Source organism: Ovis canadensis, chromosome 19, assembly GCF_042477335.2.
Source record: "Ovis canadensis isolate MfBH-ARS-UI-01 breed Bighorn chromosome 19, ARS-UI_OviCan_v2, whole genome shotgun sequence".
NCBI lineage: Eukaryota > Metazoa > Chordata > Mammalia > Artiodactyla > Bovidae > Ovis > Ovis canadensis.
The window spans coordinates 31,725,411-31,746,389 of NC_091263.1; the positions used below are offsets into that span (position 1 = coordinate 31,725,411).

Sequence of the window (20,979 nt, forward strand, 5' to 3'; positions counted from 1 at the left end):
TTATAGTGGATGATCTGAGTGGATGATGAGAGTCGATGAGGTGAATCTTTAGATTCTTATTCTGTGTGATAGTTGGTACACCAGCTATGTGTGTAACAATAGATAACTACTGTAATTTCTAGGAGTGTTACATACATACTCTTTTTGTTATTCTTGCTACATAGAGGCAAAGGCCAAAACACCCTTGGTTAGAAGACTGGTAAGCAGTATCACACTATGTCTCTCTTAAAACTAAACACAACACCCTCATTCTGTCTTTCCCTCTATAATTTCTAGGCAGAAAATGCATTATTCATGAAAACAAAAGGTTAAAAAAAAAAGAAAAAGGAAATGGCAAGGCACGAAAGCAGACTGAACAGAAACAACAGCTTAAAGTGTAAGACAAGGCCACTCATGTTAGGAAAGGCTGAGATCTTACCAGTTACTGTACTCATAATCAAATGCTATGGTGACCTCAGCATCCTTGGTGATAGCAGACACAGCATATATACAGAGATGAATCATCCCATCTGCAATCATGTGTCGCACCTGTGTGAACAAGGCTAATGATTATGATTTATCAAAAACAACAAAAACTTTCTGTAAGAGGAAAAAAAAACCTTTTACTCAAATAATATTTCCTTACTTAGTTATGGTAGTCTGTTATTCCATTTGATACTATCATACAGTAATTGTTTGAAAATTTATGATATTTCTTGAAATAAAGAAATTTTTAGATGTTAGCAATCAGAGTAAGAACACTGATCTACATCTTAAAGCTATTTTCACTGTACCAGAAAATTAAAATTCTTAGTCTATAAAAAAAGCTCTGTGAATTTTCTTGCTGCATTTAATGTGGCTGTGTTCATTATGCACCAAATAATCAACTTTAGAAATGTCTAGAATCACTCTTTCAACCTGATCACCTAAAATCTAAAAAATGAAACCATGCACCTTAGTTTTGGCCCATTGATAAATCTTTTGTATGACAATTCTTTAATATAACCTCACTGACTTCCTATCCAGCCTAGCTCTTTTTCTTTAGCAAATGCCAACTTGCTTTTTTGCATTTTTGCCTTCTCTAAAGAAAATCTACTCCTTGACCTCATCCTGTCAGAATAAATAAACCATTACTTTTGATTTTCATCTCTTACAATGAAATATTATGAGCACCATCTACAGACCTTAATCTGGAAGAAGTTTTCAGAGTTGATTTGTCCTTTTGGTGGTTCCATTCAAAGAGAAGTTGCTACAGAAATCTTACCTCTGCATTTGGTGTACATGATCTTCTGATGAATCGAGCATCATTACCGAAAGTACGTGCATCCACACACATCTCTACACCATTGAATTTTGAGTAGAAGAGCACAAAGGGGTATGGTCTAGGAATATAATTAAAATTCCTGTAATTCTCAACAGAAATAAAAAGGCTACCCCATGATTTCAAATATGAAGCACACGATGACAGGAGAGGCAGCAGCCCTCTGCAACGCCTGAACTTAGAAAACATCACATGCTTGTCTGCTTTTGATTAAAGAAAAAGCACAAAGCAAGGAATGCTTTGTTTAGAAAGGAGTCATCACCACTTCATAGATTAAACGACTTGCAGATTTATTTGCACTTCTCTACAAATAGCAGAGAGGCGTGAGTTTTCCTGCAAGAGCATCCTACCCACAAGGATGGCTTTTACAGCTATACTGCTGTTAGACCCACTTTAGCCCTTAATACTTAATGAATGATGTCTTACTTTTTGAAGAAATGCCCATTGACCTCAAATTGCTGCCGTAACATGACTTTGCCTCGATACTCTATTATAAGAGTGTCCAAAGCCAAATCTCTTGCAGCCCTCAGGATCTTCCGGTGCTTCTGAACACGAGTGACTCTTCCCAATTGTAGCTAAATAAAATCAGAGTATTGACATTAGATGCTATCAACAGGAGCTAAGTAGATATTTAAATTATCTCTTAATTGCAGGAAAGGCACTAATACTTTTAGGTTTTACTTGTCTATGTTATTTACCTCAATGATGAGACATTTTAAAATTTGATAAAATCTTAGTATTTCTAGGAAATAGGTTCTGTATAGTGAACTTGCCACCCCCTTACCCCCAAAGAAAAGAAAAGGAAAAAAAAAAAATCTAAGGAAAATATGACTAAAATTTTTGTGGCTCTATGTGTAATGTAAGAGCTTAGGTTTCCATTAATCTTAATAATCTCTATTGAGGTGGTATAAATTTTCTATATCCTAATTTATCTATTTTTAATTAATAAAGATATATATCTTAAAGTATGTATCTGAACAGTTTTCAAGTAAGCAAAACTTGCTTTTGGTTAAAGATGCTCCTCAATAGATGGCTATTTTGTTACCCTAAGGTCTTATACATCTGAAAGATAGGCTAATTTCAAAATACATCCTTTTCCTGAGTTCTTAAAATCTCAACTAATTAGGAGTCTTTAACCCTTTGATCCTTACCTGCATTTGGGACCCAATAACTGTATTATTACAGGCCAATTCAGTCTTATTAATAGTGTCTAAAATAGCAGGTTTGCCCACAAATTCCTTGTTAGAGTGTAGATGTTGTTCAAGGGCGTTCTGTACATCTGCACTGTACTGATTAGTGAAGGCTTCTTCATACTGATCAGTCCATAGTCTTATCCGATTTTCCCATCCCTCAGTTGTATTCTCATCTAAATTCTGTGCCTCAGAAGGAGAATTCTGTAGAGAACAAAGGTCAAGTAGATTAGGAGAGTCCATAAAAGGGACAGGATGGGACAGGAAGGGGTGGGGTGGGGGACTGCCAGGCTAACCATTCAGAGAAAATTAGTTTTCACTTGGCAGTTGTGTGGCACAAGAGCAATGGCCTGGGAAGTCAGGATCTGGCTTCTATCATGGTTTTATTAGCAGTAAGCTGGGAGGTTCAGTTTCCTTATTTATAAAGTGAGAAATCAATCTGGACTGCAATTCAATCCCATCACTATGATTTTATGACCATCTTTATGTCATAAAAATCAAATTTATCAGAAGAATGACATCAGGTTTGTAAGAAAATCTTCATAAAAATGAACAACAGTGATACTTCAAAATACTCACATTGCTTAAGTTTTCAATACTTATCAAACATCAGTATGACATTTCAAATTGGTAGTTTTACTACTATCCAGGAGTATGTTTTTGCATGTCTTATTATACAATTAATTTATGTTCACTTAAAAGCTACATGTGACCCAAATAAACAAGTAACTCATAATCTTGCCTCCCACAGAAAAAGCTATCATTCAGTATATCTTTCTAGCACGCTATTTATGACATTGCAAAACAGCCACACAATGAAGAGGTAAGGTGGGGGAGGGGCACGGGTAGATGCAGTGTAGGAAATGCTTATAATCTGCTACACTTCACTCGGAAAACCGTTGCCCTCTATGACAGTACAGTACTGAGGAAACATCATATCTTGGCAACATCTTCCTAAATACTTTTATATGTGCTTCTGCTATACAGACACAGCTGAAGTCTGATATATGTTCTCCTCCACGGTGTTCAGGACTTAAGGTGTTATCAGAAAACAAAACAAACACTGATAGTGATGATTTCACACTAGTGATGACTAGAAGGAAAAGACACTAATACCAAAGCTACTTATAAATCCATGTCGACTTTAAACTTGCAAAAACAGGTATACAAAAATTAATATGGTTTCCACGAACAATAGAGAAAACACTTACACCCATTGTAACAATAGCTTTTTTCCATTTCTGTCACTAGTTTTGATCGACTATTGTCTACCATCCTTCCCCCAAGGAACAGGAAAATGGAAGGAAAAATTTAATACCACTGTTTTTCACATTACTCACTAGATTCCAAAAGGATGAACAATAAACAAAAGGATCTAACAAATACCTAAGGCCAACACATTGAGAATAGAACACTGCCTGCTTGAGGTGGACAGTAGCAGCTGAGCAAAAGAAAAAGTGCAAAACTTAAGACTTTAAGGGAGCTTATAAGACTGGGGATTAGGGGTGCCCCAGTAGAATTCCCAGGTTTAAGCATCCAGTACTGATCACTAAACTTCTGACTTGTTAAACAATGTATACTGGAAGCCTGTGTCATAGTTTTAGCTATTGCTCACTAACACAACTCTTGTCTAGTCTGCTATCCTGTTCTTCTGAGTACTAGAGATGCCATCTCAGTGGGTTTAGAGCAACAGCTCTCAACCAGTGGGGATTTTGCCACCAAGAAGACTTTTGGTAATACCTGAAGTTATTTTTGATTAATATGTGGCTTTGTTGGCACTTAGTAAATGCTAAGGATGATGCTACACAGTTTACTATAATGCAAAAGACAGCTCCGATCCCTACAAGGAATTATTTGGTTCAAATGTTGTTGGTTCAAACAGTGTTGAGGTTAAAAAACCCTGGTTTAGACCAGTTTCCAGTAGAGAAATTCAACTTTAGGGTTAAAAAGCCAAATGATAGATTCTTCTCATTCTTATGCTATGGTTCCCACTCAGATCTTTGGTAAGGTTCTTAGTAACAATTAATTCCGAGTACAGAATTTATAACTCAGAATTATGATACAAGAATCAAAATAAACCAGTAATTTTTAATTATTTAAATTTTAACATGCTTATGGAGCTGTCAACATCTCAAAAACTGCAAGCAATATTTGGAGTTAACATGTAGTTTTCTGGGAAAGCCAGTCAATAGCTTTCAGAAAGTTTCAAACTTCTAGAGGCAAGTTACAATAGCTGATAAAAGAGAAAAGGGTTTAACACCTGGGATAAGGGCTATGTCTGCCCCATAAATCTATTCAAGGTCTCCTCTAAGCATCGGTCTCCTTACAGGAGAATGATCTAGCAAAGAAATAGTAACTGTGTTCCAAGACATTCCAGGATTCTGGTGGTCTTGGGCTCTAAGTCCTCTCCCATCTTTTATACAGATATTTACAAGTCTGTTTATGGGTATATGCAAGGTGAGGCCTTGTAATTTTATACAAAGTGCTACCTGTGATCTTTTTAAATGAGTCAATTTGGTATTCCACATATAAATGCGTATTATATCTATATTTCCTAAGAAAGCTTATCCTCACTAAAGAGTTTAATGTTTACCCTATAATGATCAATAAGAAAGATTCTGCTTTTATATCATTTACACATCCACATATAAGAATACTAACAGAACTAAACTAGACCTTAATTCTAATTAAATACTTTGAAGCCATAAGTAATGGTTTGGGAGGTACACTATCCTACATAAGCAAATAGGTAAGGGAAGATATCAGACAGTATATTCAAATTTCCTTTGGGCAAACTCTTCATCGGCTAAAAGTTCCTTTAAATATTGCACATAATTTCTGCATTATCCAACTACTATTTGAAATCATGTCTCATAAGCTTTTACTTGATAACTAAAGAAAAGAAGTGCACTAACATCACCTGAGTCTTCTATACCAAGTAGATATGCCAGGAGAAAACAGCTCAAAAGTAAGTAATTCCAATAAGAATAATTCTTATCAACACTATTACTTTCCTACTGATGAAATTTATCCTTCCAACTGGTGATTATAGTGTACATGATGCTAGGGTGAACGCACAAGAGATCCCCTATCACTAGAAAAACCTCACTCCTGAGATGGAGGCCAATCAGATGGAGGCCAAACATCAACCTCATTTTGTTTGGCCAAATGTCAGTCACCCTGTACCCCAAGAAAAGCAGCTAATGAAAAACCAGTAAACGAAGCCTGATTACAGAAAGGAAAAAATATTTTAGAAAATGGCCAAGAAAATCCACTTTGGAGAAAGGCTCTATGAAATCTGAATGGCAACAATTAAAAACTAACAAAAAGCAGAATCCAAGATTCCCAGACCATCAATGTCAGGAAAGAAGCTGACCAAAATGCAAGATCACAGTGAAGTAAAACACAGCATCAGAGAAGAAGACCCCTTACCTTCATCCGCAAGGACTTCCGGGATCCCTCTCGAAATGCCTATCCCAAAGAGGAAAACAAGTAGAACAAAACAAAACTTGGTACCAAGAATGACAGTTACATCTATCTGAGACTAAAACTAAGGCAAGAACTAGTGTTCTGGTCTGTCCCCTTTACTCTAGGTAACAAATACAATGGAATTCCCCACACTATTGTCAAGAAAAGGGGTGGCATAAGGCCAGTGAACTCTGAGGCTAATAACAATACTTTCCACTGTGAAATTAGGTAATTAACAGGGAAGAGCATGCATCACTTAAACCCTATATGCACCCCTGACACTAAAAGAAAAAGTATATAAAAATATTAAGTAAGGCTACAGATTTACCAGTTTGAAATTAAGAAGGAAATAAAGACCAATCCCCTTAATAAGGGGTGGGCAAGTCACCTAGAAGCAACAAAGTTGCTGTGATGGGGAAGAAAGAACACAAAACAGAAGAGGTTTCCTCTGGAGACTTTTTAGTTGAGAATACAGGAAAGTAACCACAACACTGAGTAAGCCTAGACCATTCAAGAGACGTTTCCTGAATTTTTGGAAACAAGGGAAAAAACAATCAACCAACAACATGAACTAGGCATGTACCAGCACAAGAATTTCAGACTGGGTTTTGGGGTTGAGGAGGCAGGAGATACTTTAAGGACAGTGGAAGCCTAGACTGGAGGCAGCTGTACACATGGACTTGTGTCAGGTGGGGCTGGGATTTCATACCTGGGATGTGGGGTTGGAGTAAAAGAGACTATGTGCCAGTTGTGATGGTATGGAGTGGCAGAAAGAGGTTGATCTGTATGTGAGTAACACAGATTAGCTGATTTTCGCAAACAGAGCAGAAGTGGCCCATCAAACATCTGGATCAAATTTCTTAAGAGAACTTCGGTGTATTCTTCATCCAACATTTGGGCTATTTCAGATATATTTCTATTTAAGATACTTTTACCCTCCATACCTTGATTTTCTTCGTCTTTGGTGCTGCACGACCCTTTTCTGGACTCTTTTTCCGCTTCTTGGGTTTGGTTCTTCTAACAGTTAAGGTGATGCTTGTAGGTGTGTGCTGTGTTGCTGTATACAACACAGTGGAAGGAGAAAGCTCCTCATCCCAGCTTTCTGTTGCACTGCTATCCCCACCTGGAAAAAGGTCAGTTCACAGTTCACAGTGCATAAGAATCCTAAGTACATTAAAAAACAGCTCATTTCTTTACATCTAGCCCATACTCAGTAAGTCATTACTTCTACCTACTGTATTAGAACATAAATACCACAATCCATATGAAAACAAAATTCTATCTGTATCTTTCTCACTAAACATACAAATTCTATTCTCTATGTGTACTTCCCCCCTTGAATCTGGTCCCCAGGCTCCCTTGCCTTGATGTGTATGTAACACAGAAAAGGATCTGTTCTTAGGTGTGTGTGTACACTCACAGGGAATATTTTGATTAGTATAGGCCTAAACTCTTGATTCTGGATACAATTAATTCATAACAACAGAATTACAATGGTTTTTGAGAAGATTTCAATGACTATCCATGAAAAGAGCTGGGGACCATGGGAACTTTCAAGAGGGGTTCTTAGGATGAATATTAAAACCCAAAAATAGTATGTGTCAAAACATGGGCCTAACCCATCTTTGGCTCACCTGATATGTTGTCCTGCTTCCGCCGATGAAGTCTAATAACCTTCCCCCTGCTCATTCCCCTAAAGAGGGAAAACAAACTTAAAGTAGTCCCTCCAACAGCATGCAGCACGTCATCGCACACATGGGAGAAGTGTCTCTGCATATACTACCCCCTTCCTCCCACCTACCAAATGTTTCCAGGACATTAAATTTCATATCAAATTCAATAGCTTTAAGATCAATCTCTCATTCCTTGTTGTCAGCAATTCTCACCTAGTGCAGAGAATTCGAGCCAAGGAGCACTAAGGAATCATCTACATTAACAAACACAAGAAAGAATACTTTGAGCTTTTCCCTACTAATAAGAAACCCTAATCCCAGTAACCCAGGGTTGGATTTAGATGGAACACGATCTTACCTGCACTTGTCACAGTTGAGAAGGAAGCCATCCTGAGAAAGACCACAAGGACACCAGGAAGGAACAGTCTCTCCTTCTGAGTTCGGGCTGTCTCCACAGCGTTCCTCTACGGGCGACGGCAGGCCATTCAGGTCAGAACGAGGGATGATCGTCTGGACAGGGGGAGAAGCAGGAGGTGTCGGAGGAGGAGGGGCTCCGTAATTATGATCCTGAAAATAAGATTTTTTAAATCAACAGTGTCCAAACACTGGCCCCTCTCTCCCCTAAAGTATGGTACATATGGAAAGAAAGAAGAAAGTAGTACCCTTCGTTTTTTGGCTTCAACCAGGAAAGTGATAAAACAAAATGCCAAGGTCAACTGGGACATAAAAACAAGAACAATGATGCAGGGCTAGACGTCCGCTGGAGGCAGGGAAGTGCAAAAGGGGCAACTTCGTCATGCTGCATATAAACATTTCAAGAAAGTCACAATGTATAAGAATGGATTACACTCCAGGAAGATCACTGCTCTGGAGAGAAATAAATGCATACTCACAGCGTAAGGCAGTCCTCGACACCCATGCCTCTGAGTGGTCCCATAATTATGAGTGGAATACACGCTCTTCTCATTAACTGCTGGACTAGCCTCCACAGATTCAGGGCTGCACAAAGGCGAAAAGCAACGCATGATAGCATAACACCTAATCTTTCCTTAAACTAAGACTTAACTTCCCATTCTAACCCCTCCTCTTTCCACAACCACCAGCCACTAGAGTAAGAGAAAGAACTCAGTGAAACAATCTCATCAACGTAACTAAGCCTATAAATAACAGTAGGAGTGTTATTAAATGTGGATTTGTGTGTAACATGAAGCCAGTATAGGCAGATGTCTCAAAGCAGGCACCTGGGATACAAGGTGTCCCTAATGACAAACACAAACGTACCAGCTGAGCAGGGAGTTTCCCCTAGAGAAGCCACTCTGGGCTGGTTTAGACTCAGAACTATTCTTCTTAATTGGCTCTCTTAATACTTCCATGAAACCTCACATGACATTTGCAGTGAGTGAGATGATGAAAGTGCCTTCTGCACTGCCCCAGGGACCAGGCCCTCTTCCATTCACTACCAAGACAGGATACCCTGAAGAAAGTACAGGTAAAAACAATGGCATCTTATATTTATCATACCTCTCATCTTGATGAACCCCCAAACACCTTCCACATATTAAGAATAATAATTTCTCATCCACCAATGACATGCAAGCATATCAAGGACACAATTATTTAATAGCTGCATGGTAATACCACAGAACTTCAAACTAATCAAAACTGCACTCAGAAGTTTATTCTAGTGATAACTAACAACAGTAGGACTAAGTACCATTCTGAATTGTCTATTATTTTCTAGGAGATTTACAGTATTAATTTGTTTACTCTGCAACTACTAAACATGGTAAAGAGCACCTTATTTTTACAGAATGTGAAGTTGAGGTGGTGAGATTATATAACTTTACCAAGGTCACACAGTCAGTCAATGTGTGACTCCAAAATCTATGCTTTTTCCACTACACCTAACTAGTTTGGAAACCAGGGTAACCTTCTTCCTTTAAAGAAAATGACGTAAGATCTTAAGTAACCAGGCTTATTGAGAAGCTTGGTTAAGTATCTTTCTGTACTGACACTGAGTGGAAAATAAACTGTTTAAGCACAATTTATTAATATAAAATATTTATAAATGTGTTTTAAGTTAAGAAACTTAATGTAAGCCCTTATTTGATAATAACAAGATAGAGGTGGCTAAGGACAAAATTCAAGTTCTGGGGCAAAAAGAACTTAACTGATTGCTTAGGTAACTGGTTAGGTTTTGGAGAATTCTGCAAGATTATTAAGGAATGCAACTGTTGACTTTGCAAAATTGAATAATGGATTATCTGTCATTTAAATTAACTAGCAAACGTGCACTGAGATTCATAAATTAGAAACTCCGAAGACACACATAATTCAGCCTTGGTGATCGATCAAAGGGTCTTTTAGGGAATCAAATAATGACTACTGTTTGTATCACGTAATAAACATTTTTCCTGCTTGGAAATATACATAATATAGGACTTGGGTGGAATAAAGTGTGCAGTTCAATGTGGTGCAATGTCAGCTGAGAAGTGAGGGATAAAAGAAAATTCTGAGATATGTATCCAACTCACCCAGTTATATGCTCCAAAACTGTGAGAAGGGATCTTATAAATAACAGCAAAGGTAATTTCTAGGTGAAGAAGAACTTTAGACATAGGAAAGTATTCTCTGTTAGTGAAGTGCATGCATTTTATTACTTAAAGAGTGTCTGCAAGATGGGAACTGCACAGGGGTGGGGGGGAATACATCAAGAATGCAGGTCAGTATTCTTGAGAAATAGATGATCTGAATATGGCTCACTGAGAGGCAATCAGCTCTGATTATTAGGAAACAGGTGGAGTTTCCTAAATGAAACCAAAGGCAAACAAGCATTAATAAAATGAAGGTAGAATTTAGTTTCTATGATGGACAGTTAAGAGAAAGTAATAACTTCATACAGCATTGTTAATTTACTACATAAATAAGTATTTCAAAGAGCTGTACATATTTTATGTAAAAGATTTTGTACCACTGAACACATGGGGTGAAACATGACAGCTGTTTATTAGAAATGGATTTTTTTTTTTGGACGGGATAAAAGAAAGTGGCATGAGATAAAAGATGGCCATGGAGATGGAGCTATGCTGGTTGTATCTTACCCATCTCCAAACTGGGTAAATATGAACATATGCACTTCATGTGCAAGTCTAGGGAATAAAAATAAAATGTATATTGTGTAGGTTAAAAGGCCATCCCATGGTCATAATACTTTGTAGTTAAGCATAGCACTTAATATATTATTTATGTGTGACAAATACTAAAATTTAAGCTCATATCTTTTGATGAGGAAACTTTGCAATTTCCATACTGGTTACAGATTAAATGCATAATTACACGTTGACAGGTAACTACAGGATTTCCTAGGATATTCCTTGACATATACACATATACCAGATCTCTATATTTTAAAATACTGATAAAGAATTTGAGTATTAGGTTTGCATCTCTTTATTAGCCAATTGTTTTATGAAAATATAATTGGAGCCTTTCTTCCCCTATGTTTAAACTTCTATGACAGCTGGGCACATACACAGAAGGCATGCTCACAACAGATATACTCCATCAATTGTGTTTTAAGTACAATGTGCAGCCTGTTGTTGTAACACTACCTCTGAAATTCATTTATGGCAGGACAGTAAACTCTGAAAAGTCTTTCCTTCTATTGTTACATCTAGAGGTTTTCCTACAAATATACAAAAAAACAAAAACAAAAACAAAACATAATGTACACCACTGCCATCAGATTTAAAATCCCATAAAGTAAGGTCTAGGTCTTTTCACTTAGTTGAGTATATTGCCCTTAATACCAGGTTTAATCTCAGAGTGCCCAAAACGGTGGAATATGCGTGACCGTGTCATACGCATAATGAAGCATTAACAAATATCATCAACTATGTAACAGAATGGTATATAAGCTAATTGTTGACATTCTCTCGCCTTGTAGGGATACAAAATGAAAAACTGAAAAATTAGCTATGACTACAGTAGCGGAAATCTGTCTGGAGATCATAGATGAAAATGTTTCACGAGATAGAAACATTGCAGTCAAATTTTTAGACCAGAAATATTTTTTGATTCTGTAATTATTTCTGGACTCCCTAAGCAACAATTATGGATAGTCACCTCTGTACTATGGGAAAAATACATGTTTTAAGAATAACTGTTTTAGGTCTTTTTCTTAGCTATGAATCCCAATCTCGATGAGTTAATCAACACTGAATTTTTTTGTTGTTGAAATTTCTCAAAAATGTTAGGAGTTGTCTACTTATACAGTTTGTTAATCATTCCATATAGGAGGCTAGTGGTTGATTTTATACAAATCTATTAACATTATACAATTACCTACTGATGCAGTTAAGTTTTTAAGTACTTTGTCTGGGAAACGGTTATAAAATTGGAAGCTTCAGCTATTGGTGTAACTAAATCTCTTTGGCATGCAAAAAAAATAAAAACAAAACAAAACAAGAAAAAGGGCTCTGGAAGTAACACAATCCACCCTTTCCCACCCCCCACCCTCCATTTTCTTTTTTATATGGGAATAAGGCCCCAGACTGCTTTCAATTACAGACTACCCCAGAATATATAACAGACTGCCTCTTAGGGTAGCTTCATTTTAAGTCTTCCTCTTTAAGGAAGTCATCAAACAGTTATTCTAGGTGGCTTTGTGAAGAAATACACATGCTCTTTACTAATATTCTCAGTTTCCAGGAAGAAAACCACTATTATCAGGGATGCAGTTGAACCCAGAGTTTTGGAACAGTTTCTTTACTTTGCTGAAGGGGAAAGAATCCCCAGGGACTGTGAAAATGGCAAGAGAAACAGGGGAATTAGAGCAACACCCACCTCACTCAAGAAGTGGCTGTGGGATCAAGAGTCTGAACTGGACCTGAACATATTCAAAACACCAGGATTTTTCCAGCCCAGACCCTAATCCCTGGTACTGCCTGGAATAGACTTGGCTTCTGGGGGTGTGCTGCCCCCTAGGCCCCTTGGGTCTCTTTCGCTGGACTTTCACATCCTGGTGTAGTGCCACTTCGTCTTGAAAGGTAGGGGGCTTCCACTTCCTTTCTGTAAGCAAGGAAGATTGGGTACAAGGGAGGTAAAAGGACAAGAGGGGGAATCTGTGAGCAGGGGGAATCTCGGACAACTTAAAAGAGAAGGGATACAAAAGGCTAAAAATTTTAAAACTTTGAATAATATATAAAGTTTTATAATGAAGGCCTACCTTCATTGCCATTTGGCATTTAAATTCTTCAAGAATTGAGAGTCTATTTTAGGGATTGGACTTTTCGACAAATTCTGAACTCCTAAAGCTGCTCTTAGCTGAAAAAAAAGTTTGGTACCACTGATTTTGAAGGTCCTCTTTCTAGGCAATGAATATTATAAAAAACAGGTGACACTTCTTTCCACATTTTCTATCCCAAATATCAGAAGGTCTAAGTAACCTGCCCATACAGTAGCAGCCCCTTTACTCTAGAACAATGAGAAGTACATAGGAAGAGGCCTTCAAGGAAAATCAGCAGGAGAGAACTCCTCTTTATCCTCCATTCATCAGATAATCATTAACTCTACAGAAGCAGGTAGTGACACCTACTTGTCTTCCTTACCCATCAAAACAAATGAAAATAATCACTATCTTGAAATTTTAATTCTATTAATTATTTACTCAGAAATACCTCCCCCCTCCCAAATTCTTTTCCTCCCCCTTCTAACTCTTTTTTGCCTCCAGCTTCTACAGGGGAAAGGGAACGGTCTAATGTCATTTATAATGGGCTAGGCTTGGGTGTAGAAAATACTACATATTTACTTTTAGATGCCCATAAGAAATTTGTCTTGATACAAACTGGTAATGTACCTACTACCTAGGAAGCAGCACTTACTCTGATCCAGCAGCCATATCTGAGTAGGATGTATCTGGTGTGGTGACTCCCAGAGGGATTGCAATGCTCATGACGTCCAGCACAGCAGAGAGTGGAAATCACGGGGTACAATTATTGGAGACTGGCCACTCTGAGAGTGGGGGTGAGCTGCAGAGCCTCAACCAACATGTTATGGACATGAGGAATCCTAGCACAAAAAATGAAAATATCTAGTAACCAGATAGTTCTTTAAATTTATTGCAAATGCTAATGAATATTTTTCTATTTTTTTTGAACAAAGTTTTTAAGGGATAGATATAAAGTACAAGGAATCAGCATTGTCCATTTACTATGCTCTGCATTAATGTTCCACAAAGTGAGGTAACAAAAATTATGCTCTCTTTTCATTTCCATTTTCATTTTTTTCTTTTCAGATAAAGGAAAAAGTTATAGTCTGCTCATCAATAAGCACATTTCTCCCATTCCACAACTGCTTACCAAACAAGATGTTCTAGGACCTAACTAATGAGTTTTAAGTCAGATAATGGTAAAAGAATTATCACAGTTTAATGTTATTCCTTCCAAATTAAATAGGATGATAAAAGCGATCAATTTATTTATATTTGACTGAAAATAGCTGTTTTTTATTGCTTTCTTTTGACATAGAATACCCTTTTGCTATTTTTAAACTTTTTAAAATAACTATAATCTGGGGAGAAAATGTAATGATTAACTATATATTTAAGGTGACATCCACCGATATGTATGAATAAAAACATAAAACACAAAGTGTACAGTTTCATGATAAAAATTAGAAAATATTGCATGGAAAAGCAGTGAGGATACCTTGAGTTGGTGACCACAGCCAGTGGAATTTGGGAGCAGAAAGACAAGCTCAGTAACACAAACAAACAAAATCAGATTAAGAGATTTGGAAATATGGTGCAAAGGGAAAAAGTGTACTCTGATTTTTACATTAGTGATTTTACAGCTTTGTTAAAAAAAATCATTAAAATAATGGAACAAGAAGTATTTTATGTGGGAGGAAAGAAACTCAATGTGACTGTTAAGGTTCAGGTTAACAAAGGTTTTTGCAAAAAAGAAAAAAAAAACCCAGTAAGAAGTCATGATTGAAATACTGATTCATGATAAGACAAATAGAAAATGATCATTTACACTAAAAAATTAAATCAAATGAAAAGTAATAGCATATTAATTGAGTCAATCCAGGGGATTAATACAAATTTTAAAATGATTAAGATGATCTGAGATGCTTGACTCTTATTTTGAAATATGAAGCAAATTAATGTGGAAAAGAAAACCAACTGTGAACAGTGAATCAGGCCAAGATTTTTAAGAACACATAAAAATAATATTTCTGTTTTATATCATTATTTTAAAGTGCTAGAACAGCTGTAAACTAAGTAGTCCTCCCTGGCATCTGCAGTGGAAAGAGCTGGATCTCACCAATTGATCTAGGATGCTCCAAAATCTGGGTGTGGCAATACGCTTGCTCCTACTCCACTTGGGGTGACATATTCCCCTTGAGATTGAAATGAAAAAGGAAGATCTTCCTATCTATTGTCTTTACAGCTTGTAAAAAAAAAAAAAAAAGTGACTAGCGTAACTTTATGCTTTTGGGCCCATCCTACACATAAATGTTTCTTTTCCCTAACAATATATTCAAACAGAGTGGATCTGTATACCCTCTGAGCCTCTGGGAAACTGAAATAAAATCTACAAAAAAACAGAAGAGAGAATGCTTATCAAGTAAGTCCAAAAGGGCAATTTTGAACTTTGGGAGCTGTTGGTTACAACTCTTTCTCTATTTGATATCACAGTATAATTCTGGAATTAAAAACATAAATAAAAAATCCAAAGGCTACTTAAGTTAATAACCACAACACAATCTAATAATAATCATACTGCTGCTGCTCAGTCACTTCAGTCGTGTCCGACTCTGTGCAACCCCATAGACAGCAGCCCACCAGGCTCCCCCGTCCCTGGGATTCTCCAGGCAAGAACACTGGAGTGGGTTGCCATTTCCTTCTCCAATGCATGCAAGTGAAAAGTGAAAGTGAAGTCGCTTGACCAATACTTGAATCCGAATCACGTGTTATATTTCAGTATAACCCCCAATTACTCAACACCACTAAAAAATCCTGTCATAGCCATTACTGTTATATAACCATTAAAAAAATGCAGGTGTCTAGAAAAAATAAAACTTTTTTGTAATTTTACATGACCACTTCCACTCTTCTGATGAAGGCATTTTAGATTAGCATGGTTATCTTGCTTCAAGTAATACTTTCATAATATTGGGCCTTTTTAATAATAATAAAAAAGATGGCAAAATCAAACTTCTCATATAACCCTGAGCCTAGTTCCTGTTCCAAATAACATGTAAAATGTAGCTATTAAAATGTTAACTGAAGAACTTCTAACATTATCTATATGCAATATGTAATTATAATTACTCTAGTTTTATAACATAACAGGCTCCTACTACAGTTTACAAAGTTTAGCAGTTATAGCAGTTACTAACTTTTCACACAGTTTGGAGATATGTCCTAGAAAGAGTGATAAGAATTAACATCTCTTTGTGGAACAGTTTCAAGATTTCTTTTACTTGTTAATTTGTCTCTATTCCTACCAAAATATAAACTCAATCAGGACAAGGATTTCTGTGTTTTATCCTCTGCTGTAGTTCCAAAGTCTAGAACAAGTATTTGAGAATATTTCCTGGCACAGAGATTTTTGAGAATATTTGCTGAATAAATTATGATCACTATTATATCAAAATTAAACTTAGTATTCATTAAAGTGCGAAAGTTAAAACAAAAAAAGTTACTTGGCTCAGTCACCTTTTTATAGACCTCTGAATATGAAGTCCCCCCAAATTATCTGCCAGTAGCTGTGAAGACCTAGAAAAAGTTGAGAAACGAATTAGTATAGACAGAAATAACAAAGATGGACACACAGCATGGAATTCTAGAGAAATAATATTTTAACAGCAATTTTGTTTCATTTCTGTATTCTGCCTTGTTTACAATACTATGTTCCATTTAGTGCTTTATCTTTGTCCTTTAAACTCATCACATTATTTTCCTGTAAACCCAGAACCTAAATAAAAGGTAGAAAAGGCAACTGTCTTTGAGTTAAGAAGTGGTAAGTACTGTCTCTGGGTGATCCTTTTGTTTCCATCCAATTAGAATTCTCTTCCATTTCCCAAAGGATTCGTTCTTTTTCTCGCTCTGAGAAGGTGCTTCTTTCCTGACCCATTCCTAAATTCACAGGCTTTTCTTTAATCAAGTCCATGTGACTCTCCAGTCAAACAGGGACTCGCCATCATTTATTAAAGTTCATATTACTCTTTTCTTCCCCCAACACATCTCTCCATCCTCTTATCCTATTACAGAAAGATTGACAAGTCAATTTCTCAACTACACAATGGAAGACATGTAGAAAATAGAGCTTTAATTTGCTTTCTATACTCTAAAAAGAAAAGGAAAACAGGTGATGACCCAGGATTTTGGGGAGGGGGACAAAGTCAATTTGACAGTAGCCTGAAAAGGGTATCAATATCTGAAGTGTTAATATATCATATATGTGAAAATACTTGTTTGAGGGATTCCAGTACCAAGCAGTAGAGTAAATGTTCTTTATGCTGATTATCTTATGGATTTCTAACTTGATTAAAACCTGGAAAATAAACTATTCTTTAGAAACCATTTTAAAGGACCATATTCAGAACTATATAAATGAAAGGGCTGAGGGTGAAGTGAAGCGGCTCAGTTGTGTCCACCTCTTTGCGACCTCATGGACTGTAGCCTGCCACGTTCCTCCGTCCATGGGATTTTCCAGCCAAGAGTACTGGAGTGGGTTGCCATTTCCTTCTCCAGAGGATCTTCCCGACCCAGGGATTGAACCCAGGTCTCCTGCATTGTAGGCAGATGCTTTACCGTCTGAGTCACCAGGGAAGTCATAAAAATGAAAAGCATGACGGTAATAGTAAATGAGAGGAAGAAATTACATCAGGGAAGAAATACAGTCTTTTAGCAACAACAAATAAGAAAAAAAATGACAGGAGTAAAAAGAGAAATAAATACATGAGTATACAACAGGGGGAAAATGAATGCTCTGGAATTTCAATTTAACTACAATTAGAACACTCCTCTAGAACCCCTAGGAACAGTAATAAATTCTTAGACTCAAAAACACAATCAGCTTGTCTCCCAGTCCTGAGTACTCTTTGAGAAATCACCATTTACTGATACCTACAGTTTCTAAGGAAAAGGCTGTTAAGAACATGCCAGAAACGGTTTATCATTACTCCTGTCTTTTTAATTGGGTTCAGAAATGGTCAACAGTCTCTGTATCTGTCTTTCTGACAGTCTCTTCTCTACGTGACTTGCTGAAAGCACAAGACCCGTGTGGTCTGCCAGGTCACTCTCAGAGGAGACAGACAATAAGTGTTTTAAGAGACTTCAGAAAAAGAAATTGCATCAGCCAGGTGAGCCGGAAGCAGCTGGGAGACAAGAGTCCAATAAACAGCCAATCCGATGAAAGAAACTCAGAACAAATCTGCTTCAGTAATCCTGTGAAGAGGACTGGCAGGAAGAGGAGTGCCGCTTCAGAAAAAGAACAGGCCTCATATGCTTCAGACAGTCTTTGTACTGTGGCTGTGGACCTTGGCCATTCTCCCAGAAATGATGCAATCCTGATGAACAAGATCTGCTGCCAGAGAAACAATTGTTAACAGCCTATGCAGACAGAAACTTAGCCAAGAAGCAGTCTCTGATCAGCTCTCTCCACAAACCACCAGAAAGTCAAATTTCTTCTTAAATTTTGGTCTCTGACAAAGCATGTAAGTGAATATATATTTAGGCATACACTAGCACGCCATTTTCTCAGTGTGTCCCTTTTTAGTTCCTCTGGTTTTATAATATCTATCCTCTATCATTCAATGTGAAATAAAACATTGAGATTGCTTGTATTTTATGAATTCTCATGTTATCACCAAGGTACTTACTTACATTGAAATTTTACACCTTTTTCCTTCATTCTCATAAATATATGTTCTGAGGTATAGTAGCTTTCCTAAGTTTTAAAATCACTTTGAAATTTAGGGCAAAATTATGAGATTTCAGAGTAAAGATAAATTATGCACAATGACTAACTAAGGGCCAGAAAGGTGTATTTTATAGGTATTTTTGAAATTATGTTAAACTCAGTATGTTAAAAGTAGGCACGTATTACAGAAAAAGAGATAATCTCTTCCCACTTAGGCTGACATAAAAGGTAGGTTGAGTTACAGTATGCAATGCCCACTTTTCTCAAGGGCAGTGATATCAATCTTTTAAGAGGGGATAATGATTATTTTCATCCTATTAGCCACAACTTACTATTCTAGAATCAACTTAAATACTCCCTAGATTCACCTCCTAGATCTGGTTTCTTTTTCAGAGCTTTGGCTATAAGGCTGCTAACACAGTATTGTTACTATAAAATTATTAGGATTCTCCTTCACTGGAATACTAAATAAAAGGCTGTATACTAGACAACTCTATTCTCTAAACTCTTTAGCCAGAAGCCACAATTAACCAAATTTTTTCTTTCTGAAAGCAATAACCTTTAAACTGGGGTTCACTAAAAACACAAGCTTCTAAAATGCATTCTGAAACCAATGCGTTCAGTCAAATCTACTATCCTAATATTTAAACTATTAAATAACATTAAATTAAAAATCAACAGATTAACAGAATAACTCTGAAGCAGTAAAAGACCTTTAACAGGCCAATAAACCCAACTCAGTTAAGAAGAAAACATGTCAGAAAAATTTTCAATAAGGGTTAGTTAAAAGGAAATAACCATTAATTTTAAGATTTAATTTCTGAATCTGATTATTCAAAATTTTATTATACATATAAGCTGAATTTATTCTTAAATGTTCTTTACTTAAATTTCTTACTTTTGAATGACTAAACAGTAAAAAGAGAAGATGGGGAAAGTATCTGAGAAGACTTTTTGGTGATTATTACCTTCAACTTAATTTTTAAGTCACAATAATTAAGAATGCAATAAATATACAACTTGTTGTATATAAATGACCAACTTGTTTGAGAACTAATGTGGCAGCTACCTTAGATACTTATCTTCCATTTCCAATCCAAAGTGAGATACTGAGGAAAAACACTGCCGTTTTACAGCAACATAAAAGCTTTTTATCTTGGGACAAGAAAAAATATGAAAAAATAGTATATTAGGAGTTAGGAAATTTGAGTTCTAACCTACGACTTATTTAATTTGGTGATCTCAGAAAAATAACATTTTATAGATGAACCTTAAATTCCTCTAAAATCTTCACTGGGTTTCCTCATGCTCTAAGTTTCTGTGAATCCTGGCACTGACAATTAATGCAATGTGTTAAAAGTCCATCTTCTCATTGTACAACAGAAAGAATACCTATTCTGCTGACTCAGAGGTACACATGGATTGATGTTTGTAGCAAACAAGAATTTAAACGGCTGTAACTTTTAAATATATGTAAACAGAGAGGAGCTGCTATTAATAACCTGAAGATGGCTAAAAATTATTTTCACTCATTTCCAACAGTGTGTATTTCAACTTTCCTACAGTAAAAATGTGAGCAAAGGATATGTGGGAAACATGCAAAAAAAACTAGGAGAGATAAGAAACAAGCATTAGAATAAATAAATAAGAATTAATGGAAAATAAGACATAAACTCGAGAGCTCAGAGTTCTGGGGGAAAGTTCACATACTTGGGGTAGTGTAAGTATAAGTTAGGCTTACAATCTGAAGCAAGTTAATACAGGCAAAGGATCTAGAAGTGCAGGGCTGAAGAGAAGAAAAGACAAACGTGTTGTGATAAACTAGAGACTAACGAAAGACCATGATTTAGTAATGTAGAGTCAAGATAAAGTTTTCCTTTTCTCCCACCTCTTCTCCTTCAACACTTGTTTATCCCCTGGCTCCTTTACCTAAATTTATACTCAATCTAGGGGCAAATGGGTTTGGCACAATAAACTGATGTCTATAAAAGCTCTAAATTTACTAGAATAGGAGGTAATTAAAACCCAGTAAAAAACAAAAAACAAAACCCCTATTTCAGTCCATAGTAAAAATTTCTTTCCCCATGAAAAACTTCATTAACAGTAATACTATAGAGACAAAGACATACTTCACTGTACTTGGGAAGGAGGGGAGGGTGACAGGATAAGAGCACATGGCTGTGAATAATGGAACTACTGCGATCTTAAATTATTTTTAGATTACATTAAGGAAAAAAGTATTTTATTTATAACCCATTTAACAATGGTAAACAGATATTTACTGTGAAACTAACCAAGGATGCAGACTCTTTCTATCCTTAGAAATAATCAATTGGGAAAATTTTAGTTTTTTAAGTATCAAGTAAAGATGATGCCCTCAATGAACTTTGATTTATCTCTTTCAAGAGCTATAT

The 20,979-nt window shown here is 36.4% G+C and overlaps 1 protein-coding gene across 50 annotated transcripts in view; it reads right to left on the reverse strand.

Annotated features, from left to right (window-relative positions):
- Positions 1–20,979, reverse strand: part of SETD5 (SET domain containing 5) — an 80,606-nt gene that overhangs the window by 29,334 nt on the left and 30,293 nt on the right. For 2 of the 50 annotated variants that reach the window (XM_069561711.1, XM_069561702.1), the window contains exons 2-14: positions 16,357–16,416; positions 13,514–13,700; positions 12,477–12,701; positions 8,913–9,105; positions 8,525–8,630; positions 7,990–8,198; positions 7,593–7,651; positions 6,903–7,081; positions 5,923–5,961; positions 2,452–2,694; positions 1,727–1,875; positions 1,244–1,361; positions 419–528 (exon numbers count right to left, since the gene is read on the reverse strand). In XM_069561711.1, the coding sequence (XP_069417812.1) occupies positions 419–528; positions 1,244–1,361; positions 1,727–1,875; positions 2,452–2,694; positions 5,923–5,961; positions 6,903–7,081; positions 7,593–7,651; positions 7,990–8,198; positions 8,525–8,630; positions 8,913–9,004 (1,304 nt within the window). In that variant the 5' untranslated portion in view covers positions 9,005–9,105; positions 12,477–12,701; positions 13,514–13,700; positions 16,357–16,416. Of the gene's footprint in view, positions 1–418; positions 529–1,243; positions 1,362–1,726; positions 1,876–2,451; positions 2,695–5,922; positions 5,962–6,902; positions 7,082–7,592; positions 7,652–7,989; positions 8,199–8,524; positions 8,631–8,912; positions 9,106–12,476; positions 12,702–12,858; positions 12,957–13,513; positions 13,701–16,356; positions 16,417–20,979 lie in introns of those variants that run through there. The other 48 variants (XM_069561733.1, XM_069561724.1, XM_069561721.1 and 45 more) reach the window with 36 other exon arrangements.